Consider the following 20,087-nt stretch of genomic DNA (forward strand, 5'->3'; position numbering starts at 1 on the left):
GAACATTCTGTAAGTTTCTCTAGGCAATTCCACTGTAATAAAAATGAGGAAATATCCAGATCCCTAACTTGGGACTCGTAGAAGAAAACAGGCTGCCAATAAAGACACACCTACCCTGAATTGTTCATACTCTTCCTACTCGAAATCACAATGCCTTCATTTGTGCACAAAAACACAGTGCTCCTTGAGAGGTCAGCAGAGGCTCTAGATTCCTTTGGAGAGGGAGAATGTGCTAGAAAGTGCTAAGGGACGACTCAGCCAGTGAGTTGATGTGAATGAGTGGACTTGGCACCAAGGATTGGGCTTCTGTGCCTCTCTGCCCTGGCAGCATGGAATAGGAGGAAAAGTTGCATTTACAGAACCCTGCGCTGAGAGCTCTCACATAGGCTAATACATTTAATTCTCATAACTCTGAAGACACGGAGGCTCCATGAGGTTATTCAACTCACTCAAGGTCACTTGATCTGCAAATGGTGGAGCTGGGAGTCAAGCTCAGCCTTGACTTGAAAGCCCGGCCCTTCCCACCAGGCCAGGTTTCCATACTGACCGGAGAAAGCTATGGCGAAGATTCCCCCTGTGGCTGCATCGCGGTGGAACTTGAGCAGGACCTGGTTGGATGAGCTGTGCACTGTTTTCTTGGCCATGCTCCGGGTGAAGACGCCGAGCCGTGGTGCTGTTTGCTGTGGCCCATCCCTGTACGTAGGAAACAAGGTCCTGGCATGTCACTAGTCACCACAGCTGCCTGCTCCACTTGTTGCCATCGGTGGCCTTAGGACAGACCTGGAGTAGGAAGCTATGATTCTTTTTGTACCAAACTCCGCCACATCACGCCCTAGACACCTCTCCCAACCATTCGGTGGTTCCTCATTCACCTGATTCCTCATTCACCTGATTCTTCACCAGCTCAATGGGCTCCTGGGGAAATTCAGGCTCCATGGAGCAAGGGTGTGGGTCTTACCACAGGTCCTCTCAGTCTAGGGCAGCACTAGGACAGGGCTGAGGAGTTGGTGTAGGAACCTGCTGCTATGCACACCGGCTCCATTTCCTTGTCTTCCAAGCAAAGAGTATACCCACAATGCCTTCTGGGGCAAAGGATTTCTTCCCTGAAACCTTATCTAACCCCTCCTATCTGTTCCTAGCCATTGCTTGGAAATCATGCTGGAACTTAACCCGGGGCAGTCTGGTTATAGTTATCCAAGCCCTGGGAATTTTGGAAGAGAATTCCCCTAACCCCTGATGATTCCCAGAATGGCAGTAGCCACCAAACGAAGGAATTTTAAAATTATGTGCTCTTCTGAAGATCCAGTGGTTTGGGAAGAAACTGTCCAGGAAACTGCACATATCAAATGCTAATTTGTATTCCCAATTTAAAATTAACTCTGGTTATATATAACTACATAACTCAGAGCTGAGCTGTCCAATTCAGCCACTGCCAGCCACACATGGCTATTTACATTTAAATTATCAAGATTAAATAACATTTAAAAATCAGATCCTCAGTCATATCCAAATGCTCTGTAGCCAGTGGCTACCATATTGGCCATCATACACAGAGAACATGTCCATCACTGCAGAAAGTTCTGCTGAAAAGTGCTGGCTCAGCACCAGATGACCAATGGGACATCACAAAATTTCACTTCAAATCTCTTCAATTAGTCTGGGTGGCTTAGCCCAGGTACATGTAGAATGTTGGTTTGAACTCTGGAAATACTAAGAAAAGTCTGTGTACTCACGCCTACTCCCATTAACACACCTGTTGGTACTTTCCCTGGCCCTGGCAGAGCTGCAGGCTGGGAGCCACTGCCCTCCCATTCCTCTCCCTTCAAGGAGCCATAATGGCCCATTGCAGCTGAGCCCCATTCCACTATGTTTATTTGAAACCCAGGAGGCTGACAGCCTTTAAAACCACTCAGCTCTTGGTTTTTCTAAACCAATAGGTAACTGACTGGTAACCCAGTATAGAACCCCACTAATACTCTTATCTAATTGGCTGTTGACATGGCACCTGGCCTACCAGATGGTGATGAAATCTCCAGAGGGTTCTGTCTGCAGCAGGCTGAGGTTGAGGCGGACGCCATGGCCAATGGGCACGGTGATCAGCCAGACACAGTCCTGGGAGCTGGAGTACGGGCTAGGGAACCCCGGGGAGTACACAGTGCCGTTGGAAGAAGTGATGTTCCCGCCACAAGGGACTGCCAAGAAGGGAACACAAACATAAGTGCAGGGCCTCGGTACCCACCTAAGAATTCAGATGGCTTCATGAGGAACTCCCAGCTCCTAGAACTAATCATCCTGTCAGGGAGGTCAGGTGGGATGAGGGAGGGGAGGCCAAAATGACGATGGCCACACCTGTTTCTACCCACCAGTCCCCACACAGAACACCCTGGCTAGCTCTCAACTGTCACTGCAGGCCCCTCTGTGTGTCTGCCTCAGCCTCCCTCTTTCTCTTTCTTATGAAGAGAACTGCCAAGAAGAAAGGATGCACTGAAGCTGTCCCCTTTCCCTTCGCAGGAATGGGAGGAAGCAGATGTTAGGGTCAGAGCTGCAGTGCTTTTGCTGGGAAGAGCTAAGAAATTGGGAAAATCTTTCTTTCTTTGATCTGCTCTTTCTAGAATGGTACTAGTGGTCTAGACTTTGAGTTGAGGGTTCCTGGGGTGAGGTTAAGGTTGGGTTCAAATCATAGCTAAACCATTTATTGAGCAGATACTCTTAGATAAGTAATTCAGCCTTTCTGAGTCTCCATTTCCTCGCCTGTAAAATGGGACTAAGAATACCTCCCCCATAGGATTGTGGTGGTGATGAGGTGAAACAATGCAGGCAAAATGTTCAGCCCAGGCCCCGGAAGAGGAGGCATTTGCTATGTAGATAAGATCCTCTCTCCTTATCTTCCTGTTCCCCAAAAACAACACCCAATTTTAGTCTCACTGATTTAGGCCTCAGGCAGGGGGATGAAGAGACTTTGACACCTTCATGGTATTCAGAGTCAGTCACCGGGGAGGAAAACAGACAGGGATGGTGGACAAAAATCCCCAAACACCATGGTCCAGAATAATGAGTATTGTAGCTGACATGGGGCATCGAGCAGACATCTGGATGGGGCAGACCAGACTGAGAGAGAATCCCAATAGACTCCAAGCAGAGGCCAGGGGTCCTGTGAACGTACCTCCCGAAAGTGGTGCACAGGTACACGCCATCCCTGTTACATAAGCTGAATATCTCCTGGGTGCCAGGCACCGCCTGGGAGACAGTGGGGAGCAAGGTACTCTAGTTCTGTCCCAGGCACGCACACTACTGGGACACAGCCAAACACACCAGCATCTGTAGCACAGGCTGGACCATGTCATCATCGTGAATGCCACAGGGGTGTTTAGGGGAGCCCTGCATCTGGTTTTGTAAGAAAGGAATTTGTTTTTTTTTTTTTTTGAGATGGAGTCTCGCTCTGTTGCCCAGGCTGGGGTGCAGTGGCGCGATCTCGGCTCACTGCAAGCTCCGCCTCCCAGGTACACGCAGTTCTCCTGTCTCAGCCTTCCAAGTAGCTGGGACTACAGGCGCCCGCCACCACACCTGGCTAATTTTTTGTATTTTTAGCAGAGATGGGGTTTCACCATGTTAGCCAGGATGGTCTCGATCTCCTGATCTCGTGATCTGCCTGCCTCAGCCTCCCAAAGTGCTGGGATTACAGGCGTAAGCCACCGCACCTGGCCTTGGATTCTTGGTATAATTCACATTTATACTCAGACTTAAGGGATGACTAGGGCTAAGTAGGCAAGGTAAGAGAGAGGAATGCTGTATGGGAAAGGAAAAACATATGCTAAGACCCAGAGGCAAGAAAACATGGCACATTGGAAAACAAAGTATTTCAGCTTAGCTGGAACATAAAATCTATAAGAGTAGAGAATATGGGAGGTCAGCAGGGACTAGGCCCTAACCTAAGGGTCATGTGTGCTATATCAAGCGGCTTAAAATTTGCCATAAGGGACATGGGAGAAAGCAAGAGAGTATGGTGTCAGAGAAGCCAAGGGAAGAAGATTTCTGAGGAAGAAGAGGAGCTTCTGGCCCAAGCCAGCAGACTGAGAAAGTGCTGCTCTTTTCTCTCTCCCATGATGCCATAAAAAGACAAACAAGGCATGAGAAGGGAAGAAAGCCCACGATGAGGCATGTTGCACAGCACGTGATGGGTCAACAGTTGCGGAATGACCCACTGGTTACGTACAGCAGAGCTCTGAAGAGCTGAAAAATGAACTGAGGCTATAATAGTTTTAGAAATCATGGTTTTACATTCCAACACCAGAATGGCTCAGTTTCACAAACAAGGTCCCTCTTTCCATTGAGAATTAAACGGAGAGTTTGAGTCTGAGAGTAAGCCACCTGTGAAATCCTTCAGCTCTTGTGAAATATAGATGAGAAGTTCCATTTTACTGAGGAAGAACCTGAAGCTCAGAGAGGCAAAGGGGTACGAGTTGGAGCCTGGGGTAATCTGATCCCAGACCTGGGGCACTCTTTCCTGGGTTATTGCTCTTGCTAAGGCTTCCTCTTTCAAGACAAATTCCTGCCTCTCCTCCAGGAAAATGCTGGGCTGCCAGAATGAACAGGGAAGGCAAATGGAACTGAAGTGTGCAGATTGAGGGTGGAGGCAGCACAAGCTCTTGGTCACCTTCCATCCCAGTTCTGGGGAAGGAAGAAGACCCAAGGAAGTGCCACCTCCAGCTCCCTGATAGATCAACTTAGGTCTCTCCAGTCCCGTGTAGAAGGAGAGTATAACGGAGCAGGGAGGGGGAAGATGAAGAGGCGAGCAAGAGAGTTCTTAGAAAGAGGCTTCATTCTCTTCTCCCTTTGGGCAGGTGCCTGGATTAACTCTACCTCTCTAGCCCTCAGCATACATTGGGCTCCCACTCCCTCACGTGGAACCTTCCCTTTCAATGGGGGTCCTCCAGCCTGTCAGGGTGGATCTTCCCAAGGGCTGGGTATGTCTTCCTCTTGGCTGTGGCCTACATCTCCTCCAGGTCCTCCCTAGTGTTGGCCCGGAGCCCTGTTACCAGGACCCTCTCCGTGGAGAGGCTGGACCATCACACCATGTGAAAACAGGATGGACCATGGTTTGCTTGGACCTCCAGCCCTGGAGATCCCACGGAGCAGGCAGGTGGAACAGGGGATCGCTCTGGACAAGTCTCTATGAGCACCCCAGGAAGAACTGCTGGGGATGAGGGAGGGACATACCTTCACACTTGGGCAGGGGGTGGTCCCAGTTCCGGTTGGTGCCATGTTGACACGTGAGGACAGGATGGCCAGTCAATTGATACCCTGGGAGGCACTCAAAGGTCACTGATTGTCCCACGTTGTAGCCAGCTCCCCTCACAATGCCATTGGCAAAGGGCTCTGGGTCTGGGCACTCTTGAAGTTCATAGGCTGGAAAAGATTGGGAGAAAAGGTCACTTTATTCTCTCTGACCAGAAAATAGGAATGGCAGAAAGCATAGTGGTGAAGGCTCAAGACTTGGACTCAGATGGACCTTTGTCATGTACGAGTCGTTGGCTTTGGGTAAGTAATTTAACTTCTGTATGCTTCAGTTTTCCCGTGTATAGAATGATTATTCTGAGGACTACGTAGGGTAACACATACATAGCTCTTTCCACAGTACTGGCACATGGTGAAAGCTCAGTAAATAGTATCTATTATTAGTAATTCCATAGGAAAAGAAGGCTCAAGGAAGACATTGCTCAACTGAACCCGTATTCACTGAGTGCTAGCGGGAGCCAGGCACTGGCCTAACTCCTTTCATGTTGCTTATCTCATTGAACCTTCACAACCAGGATCAAGTTCCCAGACATAGGAAGCGGCGACAGGAGGAGTTGAGTTGGTTCTTTCCAACTCCGAGAGATCAAAACCTCTCAGGAAGGAGAAATCTGGTGGGAGTAAGTCAAATCTGTGGCAAGGAGAGAAGATTTTCAGAGGGAGTAGCTGGGCTACGGGACGTGTGACTGTCATAAAGCACGTCCCTTCAAAGAGCAGGGAAGCTGCTTCCATGAGAGTGGGTGGCCTGACTCTACAGGAGATGCCTCCGTGGAAGCAGCTGAGGTCAGTCCATCGGGGAGAGGCCAGTGAGGGATTCCTGAGCAAGGCCTTTGATGAATTGGGTCCACAGGACACAGAACAGCCTTTGTGGGAGTAACTGGGCCCACTCCACTCAGGAAATTGGCAGTGGGAGGGGAAAGAATGTTCCTACAGTGAGAATCCTCAGTGGAAGTAGTTGGGACCGGCTGGATGCTCCTTGGAAATAGATATGTTTCTCATACGTAATAACAACGTCAATAACGCGGATCTCGAAGCTTAACATTTCCTGAGCACTCACGTGATAATGGTGGCTGTGTTTCCATTCAGTACCTCACAGGGAAGTCTCAGGGGGAGGAATTGGGCAGGTTTCCCTGGGAAATCATCGAGGTAATTGGATGTTCCAAAAACTGGGTGGGGTGGCTGCTCAGCCCCAGGACAGGCCTGGCCCTACGACACGGGGGTTTGGACCATTTGGCAATGAAAGTCTTAGAGAAAGCAGGGGGCCTTTTGCCCAGGGAGGCAACCCAATGGGATGGGTTGGGTCTTTGCAGAAAGGCTCAGGGTAACCATGTGGACCTAGAGATGGGGACAGAATGAAGGGAGTGGCTGTGTGTGAGAAGCCAGGAGCAGCCTTGATGAGAGCAGCTGGGCCTCTCCTACAGGAATCATCTCCAGTGGAAGGATCTAGGCTCTTCAAAAAGACAGAAACTTCAGTGAGAGTACCTTGACACTGAGAGAAACCTCAGAGCCTGTTCCCCTGGAAGAAGCGTCAAAGGGAGAGGTTGGCCATATAAGGCAGAAATAAACCCTAAGAGGAGGAAGCATGAACTTCCCCAAAGAAGGACTCCTCAGGGGAGCAGGTGCGTTTGTTCTAAAGGGACACAAGTGGTGACAGTGGGAACACACTTCCAAACAGTGCCACAGTCAGGGAGACACCATTTCAACCAAAATGCCATTATTTTAAGACATTAATAATGATGATGCCTAGTATTTGGAGACAGTTGTACGTCTTAGCTATTTCACTAAGTTCTTTATAAACAGAACCCTCCTGAGAAATTGTCATGGAACACATTCAGCATATAGGACCGGGAGGCCTGGTTAGGAGTTCTTTATGCTGCCACTAAGAACTTGATGGGAATCTTTACTCGAAGAAGAGAAAAGAAGACCCTAGCATGGGAAGTACAGAGTGTCAATTGGAGGAATTTTGAGAAAGAGTAAAGGGTTGGACTTCTAAGGAAAGTCGAGGGGCCATAGAGAGCTGGGTTTGTCTGTCAGAAACAGCCTCAGTGGGGATAAATGACTCGTTCATGAAGCTGGGTCTTTCCCCAGAGAAAAAACCTGGGGAGAGTGGTCAGAGCTTGCTTACAAAGTGCAGCTCCATATGGCAGAGGAAGGTGTAAACGGAGAGTGTGGGCTTATGGTCAGGGAGAATTATTTGGGCCTATCACAAACGATGAGGTCTCTGTGGGAGTACTTAGGCCTCTGGCCCTAGAGACAACCTAGCCCGAGAGGTTGGGATCGCCCCAAATGAGAAGCCTTAATGGGGGTGTAGCCCAAGTCTAAGGGGGGCAGGTGCCCCGGTGCCATGTGTGGCTCCACAGGAGTCCTTGGGACTGTGGCAGACAGGTGAATGCTGAGGGAGTAGCTGGGCCTGGGACTGAAGGCGAACATCCAGGCGAGTCCTGAAGGTCACACACTTGTGGGAGGAGGGGGCCCATTACAGGGTGGAAGCCCCGTTGGACATTGCTGTGCCTCTCACATGTTGGGCCAACTCCTGGTGAAGGAGCTGGGTGTCTGAAGGCAACTCGCTGCTCCCTGGCCTCCCTACACAGGCAAAGTCTTCAGAGGAGGACTGGGCCTCTGGAGGCTGCAAACCTCAGCAGGAGAGACAGGCCCATCCCAGGGAGGGACACTAGCCCCGAATGTTGGCTTGTCGTCCAGGAAACCTCAGGGGGACAGCAGGGCCCCTTGTGCAGGGTGGCCATAGTGGGAGCATTTCCCAAGGTGGGGGCTAGGGAAGCAGGGGCGAGTGAGCCCAAGGCCAGGGCTCTGTGGGGGTAGTTAGGCCTCTTCTGTTGGGGGAGTCAATGGAGAATCTGAAGCGGCCACACAGGGACAATGTTTACAAGGACAAGTGGGCTCATCACACAGGGAGCACAGCGAGTGGCCGGTCCCATCACAAGGATTCAGTGGCACGACTGTGCCTGTTGTCTAGGGTTAAGGCACAGTGCACGGGTGGGCCCAAGGCAGCTGTCCCTGGCACAATGGTGGCACCACCATTCCTTATATTTATCAGAGAGGGAAGGTCTCAGGGAGAGAGCACTTGGGCCTGGCAGGGGTGCAAGGGGCTGAAATGTGTCTCCCGAAACTCATATGCTCAAGACTTCACTCCTTGTGAATATGACCTTATGGGAAATAGATAGGATCTTTACCAAACTTATGGATATTAAAATGAGGTCACTAGGGTGGGCTCTGATCCAATATGACTGGTATCTTTATAGACAGTGGGAATTTGGAGACAGAGGCACATGAAGAGCACCAAGTGAAGATGAAGCCAGAGGTCGAGGTGATACTTCTAAGAGCTGAGAATGCCAAGACTGCCATGAACTACCAGAAGCCAAGGGAGGGGCCTGGACAGAGTCTCCCTCACGGGCCTCAGAAGGAACCAACTCTGCTGACACCTTGATCTTGAACATCCAGGCCCAGAGCCATTGGACCCTAAGTTTCTGTTGTTTAAGCCACCCAGTTTGTGGTACTTTCTTATAGCAGCCCTAACAAACTAAGACACAGGGAATGCCTTGGGGGAAGGCATTGCATCTGACTCTGAGAGGACATATTTGGGACCAAGTCCCTCCTGTGACATCACAGCCATCAGTAGCATCATGACCTGTTTGACAGGTACACACCTCCCAGATAATAGGCACAGACATCCTTGGGCAAGGCTGGCCTCTATGATGAGCCTGCACACACCTTCCCTGGGTGTGGCAGCTGTGCTAACACCAGTGAAGTGGCTCTGTCTGGGTGTAAGGCCCAGCTTCTCCTGAGGCTCCCTCTAGGTGACAAGCCCAGCCACACTCACCAAAGTTTACCCTGAGACGGACCCTGGAACCCTGAAGTCTCCTGTAGAACTGATTCAGTTGCACCCACCTCGTGGGATGCCCTTTAAGGCTTTCCCTAAATGACAAGCCCAGTCCCCCCTCAGTATTCTTCTCTGGCAAGGGAGGAGCTCCATCTACACCACATTATTTCCAGAATAAAGAAGTCAAGTCTCAGAAAGCTGCACATAGGATGGTACTCTTTATATAGAAAACATGCTCAAAAAATTTTATAAAATGTTACATAGTTTTCACAGGTACATGTAGCATACACATATCCAGGCCTGGAAAGGTCACACCTAAACAATAGTAGCTGTTTCTGGAGAATAATCCTGGGTTTGGAGGCTGTAGACAAAGAGCTTTGGCCTAACTTGTAAGGTTTTAATTTCTTTCTTGTATTTTTCTTTTTTAAAACAAGATAGATATGTTTGTAAATTGTTTGTTTAATTAAAAATTAACTTTAAAAAACAAAATTACAAAACTATAGTACGATCCAATTTTGGCTAAAAATATAGCTACAGCAATATATATACTGCAAAAAGGGGGGAATATAAATTGTTGAAAGTGTATATCTCTGCATAGGGTAGTGATGGGGTGGGATTATGGGAGGATTTTGACTTTCTGTGATGGGTGTTAGGGCCTGAATATTTCTGTCCCCTCAAATTCCTATGTTGAAACCTAATCCCCCATGTGAGGGTATTTGGAGGCAGGGCCTTTGGTGGCCTACCCTCAAAAATGGGATTAGTTCCCTTATAAAAGAGGCCTGAGGGAGTTCTTTTGCCCCTTCCACCATGTGAGGATTCAGTGAGAAGATACTGTCTATGAACTAGAAAGTGGGTCTTCACCAGACATAGAATCTGCTGGCACTGTGATCTTGGACATCCCAGCCCTCAGAACTGTGATAAATAAATTTCTGTTGTTTATAAGCCATTTGGCTTATGGTATTTTGTTACAGCAGCCTGAGCTAACACAATGTGCTCACAAAATTATCTACAGTGTTTAGATTTTCTTTTTTTTACAAACATGAATTAGTATTGGAAAAAAAATCTAAAAATATTTTTAAAAATTCAGTGGAAGAATCTGAGAAAGGGGTTAGAACAAATGCTTCAGTTAGTCACAATAAGGGAAGCATCCAAGTGAGATGTTGGGCTTAGTCAGGACCACCATGTACAGTTGCACAGGTTGGGCACAATCTCCACATCCACAGGTGATGGATGGTCCACAACACAGGGGAATCTGAGTGTAGATGGGGCTCTTTCCAGGGAATGTCCCGGAAGGAGTGGGGGCTGTCATGGGATCCCACCTCAGGGAGGTAGAGCTGTGGTGTGTGGCTGGGCCTCACAGGAAAACCTGCTCCTTGTGCAAGGCTTAGAGGTGCCCTTGGGACCATTACTAGAATCCTCCATCCTGTCATAGGAAGAGCTTTGCTGAGAGTAATTGGGCTTGATGTGCAGGGAAGGACCCTGGGCAAGTAATTCAGTTTATCAAGCCCGAAGGGAAGTGACCGGCTGGACACTTGGGGATACCTGAGAAGGCACAGATGGGACACTTGCCCAGGGATAACTGTACAGATTGGGAGCCTCAGAGGGTGCTGTTGGGCCTGCCACTCTTGAAAAGGCTGTGGGAGAACTTAAGCTGCCAAATAGGGTTAGATGGCCGTGGGGGCCAGAGTGATGTGCCACCAAAAGGAAGCTTCCTTGTCTGGGCCTGCCACTGCAACCCACCCCTTCTGGTGTTCTGTCTTCCCCATGGAAGGCTGGGAAGGTGGGTGGTTGGGGCAAGAGATGGGGATAGACAGAGAAGCAAAGGCGGTGTTCCTTGTCCTTACCCTGATACTCCAGCTTGAATCCTGGCCGGTTCTGGGAGTGGTCGCTGTGGAAATACACGGTGGTCTCGTGGGACGTGGAGAGGAGGGAGCTCGGAAGCTCGTTTCCACTGAATCTTCCCATCATGCGGCTAGTCTCATAGGGGCCATTCCGGATTTCGATGTAGTCGTGGTTGGGCTCGGTGGAGAAGTTCAGGAACTGGATGTGAGCTCCTGGGAGCAAGACAGAGGCAGACAGTGCCCAAAGCAACACAGTCCTGCCTCAAGTGTGCTGCCTCCTGGAAGCAGCTCCTGCCAGAGCCATGAGTCCTGGCTATTGATTTCCCACCCAGCCTAGGCTCCTAGAACAGGCTTTGGGAATTGCCAGTCCAGTCAAGTCTCTTGTCTTTGACAGGGCTGAACTTAAAAGTGTATTATTCATTCAAAAATAAAGGCATCAGTCATTTCAGAGCTCCACTGGAGTTCCTTTTATTTTGTTGAAAACAAAGTTCAGGGTCAACACTTGTTTTAATTTATGATTCATATGTCCAATATCAGCATAAAGATAGTTTTGCTAGAATAAACTTTTCATTTAAAAATAACACCCCCCATACTTAATCAGAAGACATGACCTTCAATACTGCTGTTTTCTAGACCCCTTATGATAATTCAGAAACATAGGGCTTAGAAGTATACTTTGTCCCCTCTGTTCCATAAAGAAGCCAAACAAAGTTTACACTTTGGGATCTTAGTGAGTTAATCAAGACCTTCTAGTAACCTGACAGGTTAAATAAATCTAATTAAGTTCTTAATGTACATATTAATATACTGTTTCAAGAACAAAGGTGGGAACATTAATGTTTGTTTACTGATAAGATTTTTCAAAATTAGATCACTATGGAAAATGTTATTGAAGAAATATATTTACGGAGCATAGGAAAAAGCCCATACTGCATTGCTAATTGTAAAAATCAGAGGACAAAATAGTATGCTGTATACAATTCTAATTTTGGTATTATAAAACATGGAAGAATATTAATTCACTTGCTAAGAATATTTGCTGGGCATTTGCTGTACATCAGGGCTGTGCTAGGCATTGTACAAAATGAGCAAGATCAAGAAGGTCCTTGTCTTCATGAGACTTACATGCTAACGGTGGGGGACTAAGTCATTAGTGATTATCACTGCATGATGAGATTATAGATGGATTTTTATTTTGAAAATTGGCTTATCTGTACTATCGAATGAGCTCAGAATAAGCACGAGTGTAATTTTTTTTTGCATCTGATCATTTAAAGAACAAAATCAAGACTTGACACTTAATGTTGAAGATCTTTCATCTCCTGCCCTGTTCCATTCCCCTCCTGCCCTCCACAGAAGCAATCACATGAATTTGGAAGATATCCTTCCAGTTCTTGGTTTTGAATTCTTAAATATGTATCTGGGTTTATGTGTTTTCAACATTTACATAAATATTATACTGTACATACTTTTTTAAAACATAATATTGTGTTTTTCAAGGTCTATCTAGCCATGTTAATATACAAAAAGATAGTTCATTCATTTTAACTGCATGTTAATTCCATTTTATGAATTATCCAGCCACACAGTTCACTCCCCAATTCATGAACATGCAGATTGTTCCCAAGTTGCAGATAATTTTGCGATTTTTTTTTTTTTTTTTTTTTTTTTTTTTTTTTTGAGACGGAGTCTTGCTGTGTCACCCAGGCTGGAGTGCAGTGGCGCGATCTCGGCTCACTGCAAGCTCCGCCTCCCGGGTTTACGCCATTCTCCTGCCTCAGCCTCCCGAGTAGCTGGGACTACAGGCGCCCGCCACCACGCTTAGCTAATTTTTAGTAGAGACGGGGTTTCACAGTGTTAGCCTGTGATGAGCATCTTTGTACACATTATCTAAGGAGACTCTACTTTTCATTCCACCGCCCAGGCATCGTCCCCTTATACAGGAGCACTGAGGGCTGCATGCTCACCAAAGGGGCTCTTTAAGGATGGCGGAATTTCTGACTTGAGCTCCGCGGAAAGAACTGGACTGTGATCGCCATCTAGTGGAGCAGCATGTAGCTGCAGCAGCTCTTTACAAGCTGAGACCAGGTACCGAGTTAGGGACCTCGGCAGAATCCAACATTAACTTGAAAGCAAGGGATCCGGGGCCTCTGCGACTGGACCCAGCAGTAGCTTCTTCCCTGAAGCCTGAATTAGCACCCAGAACTTAGAGATGAAAATGGTGGCTGAACATAAGGACTTACAGGGAAAACCACCTCATTCACACTTCTGTTTGTCTTTGGATGTTGCCCTCCCCACCTTCTATCATCTTGGTTCTGTCCCAAGACTGGATGCAGAGGTAGAGGGTCTCCCAGATCCTCTTAATGTCTCAAAGCCTGGAGTCTCCTAAGGCTGCCGAGGGTGTCATCGCTTCACACCCAGTTTCCTTCAGAAGATGGTACTGAACAGAAAATAACATCTTTCAGAGGGCCACCAAGCTCTCTCCTCCCCTCCAACCGGATTTAGAGAAGGCCAGTTAGACTGCTTTTTCCCAAAAGCCCCTTCTCTAATCTCTAATCACACTCCAGGCTGAATAATGAAGGGTAAAATGGGAGATCTTCATTTCTGGGGCTCACAGACTGGCATTCAGGGCTGTGCGGGCATAATCTCCTTGGGACATTTCATTCCTAGAAGCAGGGCAATGGCTGGGGCAAGATGACCCATGTGTACAGCCCATCAGTTCCATGTAAGGACAAAGCCCTCGTCCCTTCAACGGAGACATTTGGGGTTAAATGATATTCCCAGTGCATAATACGTGGATCACCAGCAATTAAATTTTGTACCCACACTCATGTCCTCCACACCCTGACAACCTCCCATGCCTGGCATACTCGAGCTCCAAAAACAAAACAGAAAACAAAAATAACCCCAAACAAACAAACAAACAAACAAAAAAACAACCTTCCCAATCTCTAGGCCAGCTGGAATGTGCATATGAAGAAGAATGTAAACTCGATTTCATATTGATTTGGCTCCATTTAATTAGGATTATAAATCAGACATTGGAGTTAAAAGTACAACTTGAGGTCCAATCTCTGTATGACAGATTCCCCCCCCCTTTTTTTTTAAAAAAATCCCTGAGTAATTAATTTTTAATTTTTAATATCAAGTGATACAGTGTTAGGTATAACCCGAGTAATTTCTCATTCCACATTCCTGGATTTTAGTTTATGGCTCAAATAATAATAATGGCAACCCCTAAGATTTTTCTCCCCCTGTATGTTAATCTCTGCCATTCTTAATTGGTCTTCACAATTGCACAAGAGGTCAATAGATGAGAAAACAGAGAGGCAGAGTGCTAAACAGGCTTGGCCCAAGGTTGTGCTAAGAGATTTTGGCAGACAGTGGTTTTAAGCTCAGGGGTCTGGGCATGAAGCCTGTCTCCTCTGGGGGTTGCAGAGACTTACCAAAGCCCACGGGCAGTGCTATTTTCCAGGAGCAGTCCATGTTACTGGGGTAGTTGCCTGGGAAGCCGGGGCTCAGGATCACCCCCTCCATCTCCTCCACTGTTCCCCCACACTGTGCTGTGACAATGAGATGAGACAGAGGGTCAGGACAACATCAAGGGGTGTACAGCGCCCTGCCAATGTTTGGAAGCTCCCTTCAAGCAGCAGTTTTTAAGCTTTCATGAGTCATAAACCCCTTGAGAATCCAAAGGAATCTTCTTAAAAGACTGTGCCCATGGGCAACATTCAGTATGTACATTCAGGAAGGGAAGTGCATTCTAGGACAGCCTAAAAGTCCACAAGCCCACGTTATGGACCCTTGACCTTGAACATGCCCTTCACAGGTCAGTTCCCCGGTGAGGATGTGCAGGAAAAGTGAGGAAGTTCTGTGTCAAAAGAAGTCTGATCATTTCTTACCCTATCCCCCAAATCTCCCTCTCCTCACTGCCCAATCCACTCTTCCAAGACTGCAGAAAAAGGATAAAAGAAGGCCCAGTCCCCACTCTGTGCCCAGCACCATGCCAGGCTCTTCTCAAATATGTATTTCAGGGGGCAGAGTGGCCGGCAGGGGAGGCTCACCACGATCCCATCCTCAGAAAAGTGACTGTGATCAGTATTTCTTTCTTTTCTTTTTTTTTTTTTTGAGACGGAGTCTCGCTCTGTTGCCCAGGCTGGAGTGCAGTGGTGTGATCTTGGCTCACTGCAAGCTCCGCCACCTCCCAGGTTCACACCATTCTCCTGCCTCAGCCTCTCAAGAAGCTGGGACGACAGGCGCCCGCCACCACGCCTGGTTAATTTTTTTTTTTTTGTATTTTTAGTAGAGACGGGGTTTCACCGTGTTTGCCAGGATGGTCTCGATCTCCTGACCTTGTGATCCGCCCGTCTCGGCCTCCCAAAGTGCTGGGATTACAGGCGTGAGCCACCGCGCCCGGCCTGTGATCAGTATTTCACAGGAGCCAACCATCAGGCTGTCTGAGTGACCCCAGGGCTTAGGGACATCTGATAAGCCAATCAAGGTGAGTTCAGAGTCATCTGAGGATGCAGGGCTGGGGTGCTCCTGCAGTCTGGTTAGTTGACATCAGTTCTTTTCTTTTGCATCTTATCAGGAAAAGGTTGTATGAACAGAAAAGGGCTAGCCAGTCTTAGAGACCCAGGGAAAGGATCATAGAACAGGGATTGGCAGGTCCAGGCAAGTGCTTTCTGGGGAGAGGGCAGCTTGGCAAACAGACCCGAAAACAGTGCAGAGTAGGCTCCAGCCTCAACTGCCTGGGTCACCATCCCACCTTCACTTCCGATGGGATCATGGGCAAGTTCAAAACCCTCCAGAACTTGGTTTCCCACAAATGTAAAATGGAACTAGTGACAGCACCTATTTAACAGGGTTGTTATGAGGTCACATCAGAAAGGACTGCATTTTACTTAGGACAAGGCTGGCATATGTTGTAAACCCCCAAAGAACAGCAGCTGCTGTTAAATGAATGGTTTCCATGGCAAGGTCTTTGTAGTCTCTCATGGGGGAAAGTGCCTTGGGCTGACCATTCATATTTCTGACCTGCTCCACAGATGCCTATGCCCTACACCGTGGTGAAACCACAGAAGAGAAATGCTGTCGTGCTTGAGTGTCACTCCTTTACCTCCCTGCACTTCCTAGTGCCCAAGGTCAGCCTTGAAGGGCACCTCACAGTCGACTGGGCACCAGAGAACCTTAGGTTTCCGTTCCTGACTCTGCCACTTCCTTTTAAATCCTAAAAGACTGAGATTTCTTGTTCGCAAACTGAAGGTAACGGTACCTCCCCTGAAGGGCTGATATGAGGAAATATGAAGCTCCATGCCCAGCGTATAATAGATATTAAATAAACGTGCCTTTCTTCCTTGCCTAGATGGACCAGAAGCTTCTGAAGGGGAGATGCTGTCTTTTCTTGTGTCTACTGATCTGCTCATCACTGCTGTAGCACAGGGTAAGGGATGAAGCCAAGTCCATGTTTCACACGTAACCCTCAGCATTTCTTTTTCTTTTTTCTTTTCTTATGTTTTTTTGAGATGGATTTTTGCTTTGTCACCCAGGCTGGAGTATAGTGGTACAATCTTGGCTCACTGCAAGCTCCACCTCCCGGGTTCAAGTGATTCTCCTGCCTCAGCCCCCTGAGTAGCTAAGATTACAAATGTGTGCTACCACATCTGCCTAACTTTTATATTTTTAGTAGAGATGGGGTTTCACCATGTTGGCCAGGCTGGTCTCGAACCCCTGACCTCAAGTGATCCATCTGACTCGGCCCCCCAAAGTGCTGGGATTACAGGCATGAGCCACTGCGCCCAGCCACCCTCAGCATATCTTTACTAGATTTGTCTGTCTGTCCCACAAGAAGTTATGGGGGAAGCCCAAAGTGCCTAGAAATTTCATCTGGGATCTGATTGATTAACTGGAGCCAGAACGGTCATCATCATGTTTTCAAATGGGCAGACCTCCTGTAACTTTTCATTTGGTGGGGCAGAGGTTTCCAAAAGTCATGACTGTGTTAAACAGGAGTTAGAGATTATAAAAACATCAGTTTAAAATGACTGACTTGGAACAAATCCAGAATATCAAACTTTCTTCTGATTTGAACTTGAACTCAATGATACACTACTGAGCTAAGATCCCTGAGAGAAAATGGGTTGGAATGAATTGTAAAGTCTAGGCTCTCTTACCAATACAGAGTGGAGGAGGGTAGTTCCATCGCCGCACGGTTCCAGGCATGCAGGAGATGTGGGCGTGGCCCTGGAGGAATCAGGAACAGGGATGGGCTAGCTGTCCCCGTGGGCACAATTGTATGTACAACCAGGGGCTGTACAGGGGTCTGGTTCAGGGGCCTCATGTTAAGGAACAAGATACACAAAGACACACAGATCCACTGTGGGATGGGAGTAAGGCAGAGGGAGAGAGAATTTGGGGAAGGACAATTATTAACAACCATTACTAAAGAATTCTCATTATTAGAGGTTTCCTTGTGAGATTCCTTTAATTACTAAATTCCCTGATGGCCTTCAAAGGGAAATTAAATTTCCCTAAAGCTGAATGAAACCCAACTTTGCAGGAACACATTGGAGGTTGGCTTGTGCCAAATTGTTAAAGTCAGCAGAGTTTATCTTTTGCATGAACAGCTCCAGGAGAGGATAATGGTACCCAGGGGACCTGGGGGCTGCTCCCTGTTCTTTGGTGACTGCAGCTCTGCTGGTACAAGGCTTGTCAACCACATCTCAGGGGACACCTATTTCCTGCTCTAGGGTGTCAGGGGAGGTACCTGGAGGGCATATCCCGGCTCACACTGGAAAGACACTACATCATTCACCAAGTAGCGCTCGCCAGTCTTCACCCCATTACTGGGCACAGCAGGTTCCGGACAACTGCTCAGGCCCACCGCTAGACAAGACAGAGACAGAAGGAAAGGAGAATGGACTAGCCCAGCAGGTCAGCACGGCGGTAGGCTGGGGTGATGCTGGCGGCAGGGAGAAGGGGTGCCTCTAATTTGTGCTTTCTCTCATCTTGTAGGCTAGTTCTTCCCAACTGTCTTCACCTTGCAGCACACAGAGAAAAACAGAATATTTACATGGCACGGAGGCTCAACAGACCAAAGCTCCTTGGGAGAGGTGGGTGTGATCCCAGGGGATGCTGGCTGTCCTGTCCACCCACTGAGCTCTTAGAGAGGGGGCTTAGCTAGGGAGACTTCTCTGCATGCTCTCCTCCTACATCCCTCCTGCTTCCTACTCTTAACTCCCCTCTGTCTTCCTTATCCTAAGAAGACAGATCCTGTGGGGGGGGGGGGGGGAGAGAGAGAGAGAGAGAGAGAGAGAGAGAGAGAGAGAGAGAGAGAGAGAGAGAGAGAGAAAAGAAAGTCAAGAAGGAAGGAGAGCAGGGAGGGACATATCAGCGATGTTCAGGGGCTCAGTTAGAGTCAGTTAGAGTCAGACCAAACCCAGTCTGACCCCAGGTCTGCCAAGTGGAGGCCAAGACCTGAGGCCACACGAGCCCATGTCTGACCCTGTCCCCTGCTCTCCCTGCCTCCCCTCCTAAAATGGTCCTCATCCTGCTTTGAATCCCTCCCTGGCTGCCTCTCACACAGCAAATGGGAGTGTAGCATTTCCAGACAGGGGGCTTCCTGCCTCTTCTGTGCTTTGCAGGAGTCCATGTACAGGTGCAGGTGCTTCAGATGCACTAAAAAGTTTCTGTGTCTTGCTGGACTGGACTTGGAGGGCACTTCTCCAGGGGCAAGGGCCAGAAGACTCATGAGGAGGCGGAGAGGTAGCTGTAAACTCTAAAGTGGTCTTCTTCATCAAGGCGGCAGAAAGGGGTGGATGGCGAACTGTGTATCTGGGTGGCGTGGCCCAGAGAGTGTGGGAGACGGCAGCCTTGGCCCTTCTGGAGGCTCCCTTGGGGGATACAGGCTCCCTGAGGAGTCCACGTGTATCCAGTGCCCACAGGCAGCTAGGGGCTCATGGAAAAGAAACAGGGAAGGACCAATCAGCCTAGACCACCAGCCACCAACCCATCTTCCCAGGCAGCAGCAGATGAGTCCTCATGCCACATTCAGAGATGAGACTCTGGTAACTACATGTGCTTTTTTTTCTTCTGAGGGAAACTCACATATAACAAAATGCACAAATTGTGCGTGAACATGGTAATAATCAAGTAAACATCATAATCTTGAGTGTACCTGTGCTGAGTTTTGACAAATGCCTGTACCTTTGTAACCCAAACACCTGTCAAAACCACAGAATGTTGCTATCACTCTGGAGATTCCTTCACACTTTTTGCAGGCAATTCCTGTCCCACATGTGCTTTTAAGATGTGAGTGTGATATTTGGAAATGAAAACTCTCTGAGCCTTGTCCAAAACTCTCAGCAGCTGAGACAAAGGACCCCAACGACAAGCATTAAAAAAATCATCAAACTGAGTTTCAAGTGATTCATTTGTCATCTTGTCTATTTCTCCCCCTTCCTCTCCATACTCCAAGTAGAACAAAACTCACTATTTAGTGCAGTGGTCGCAACTAAGTAGACTGACTTATTGGAAAGACCTACTTACTGTCCAGTGATGGACAGAAAAGCTGAATGAGAACAAAAAAGCGTGGTAGGAAGAAAAATGGAATGGGAGAAATGTGAGGCTGAAGAGAAAAATGGAGGGAGATAGAGAAAAGTCCATGCTAACTTATCTTATGCTGCACAGATTGATTTTATTTAAGCCATGCTTACAGCAAAGGAAAATTTTTTTTATCATATATAATTTATTACTTTTGAAAGCATATTGCTCCATTTCCATTTAAATTAAATAAACATTAATTATGAATCATAGCAGTGGATGTGACTTTTCAGTACCCTTCAAAACCATTTGCCTCTACAATAGCAGTTAATTCTCTATCATCTGTGAGCTCTTTGTAGATTATCCTACAAAATAAAGTATAACTACAGGGCCCTGGCTCCTAGGAATTCCAGTCTCCAAATACAGTGGGAAGCTCTGTTTCTCCCTAGCTCTTCCCATCATGAGGGGACAACACATGAAATGTCAGCTACTGAGAAAACTGCCAATCCCTTTGGACAAATAAAATTGAGAAGAGGTGGATTTTTTCCTGGGAATGAAGCAGTAGAATGGTAAAG

At 47.8% G+C, this 20,087-nt stretch overlaps 1 protein-coding gene across 1 annotated transcript in view; it reads right to left on the reverse strand.

Moving 5' to 3' along the window:
* The window catches only part of CSMD2 (CUB and Sushi multiple domains 2), a 654,766-nt gene that overhangs the window by 82,457 nt on the left and 552,222 nt on the right, over positions 1-20,087 (reverse strand). Inside the window, exons 38-44 of the mRNA XM_030943020.1 lie at positions 17,738-17,856; positions 17,145-17,214; positions 14,418-14,534; positions 10,975-11,184; positions 5,218-5,406; positions 2,015-2,192; positions 548-693 (exon numbers count right to left, since the gene is read on the reverse strand). Of these exons, the coding sequence (XP_030798880.1) occupies positions 548-693; positions 2,015-2,192; positions 5,218-5,406; positions 10,975-11,184; positions 14,418-14,534; positions 17,145-17,214; positions 17,738-17,856 (1,029 nt within the window). The remainder of the gene's footprint in view (positions 1-547; positions 694-2,014; positions 2,193-5,217; positions 5,407-10,974; positions 11,185-14,417; positions 14,535-17,144; positions 17,215-17,737; positions 17,857-20,087) is intronic.

Source organism: Rhinopithecus roxellana, chromosome 12, assembly GCF_007565055.1.
Source record: "Rhinopithecus roxellana isolate Shanxi Qingling chromosome 12, ASM756505v1, whole genome shotgun sequence".
In the NCBI taxonomy this organism is placed as follows: Eukaryota; Metazoa; Chordata; class Mammalia; order Primates; family Cercopithecidae; genus Rhinopithecus; species Rhinopithecus roxellana.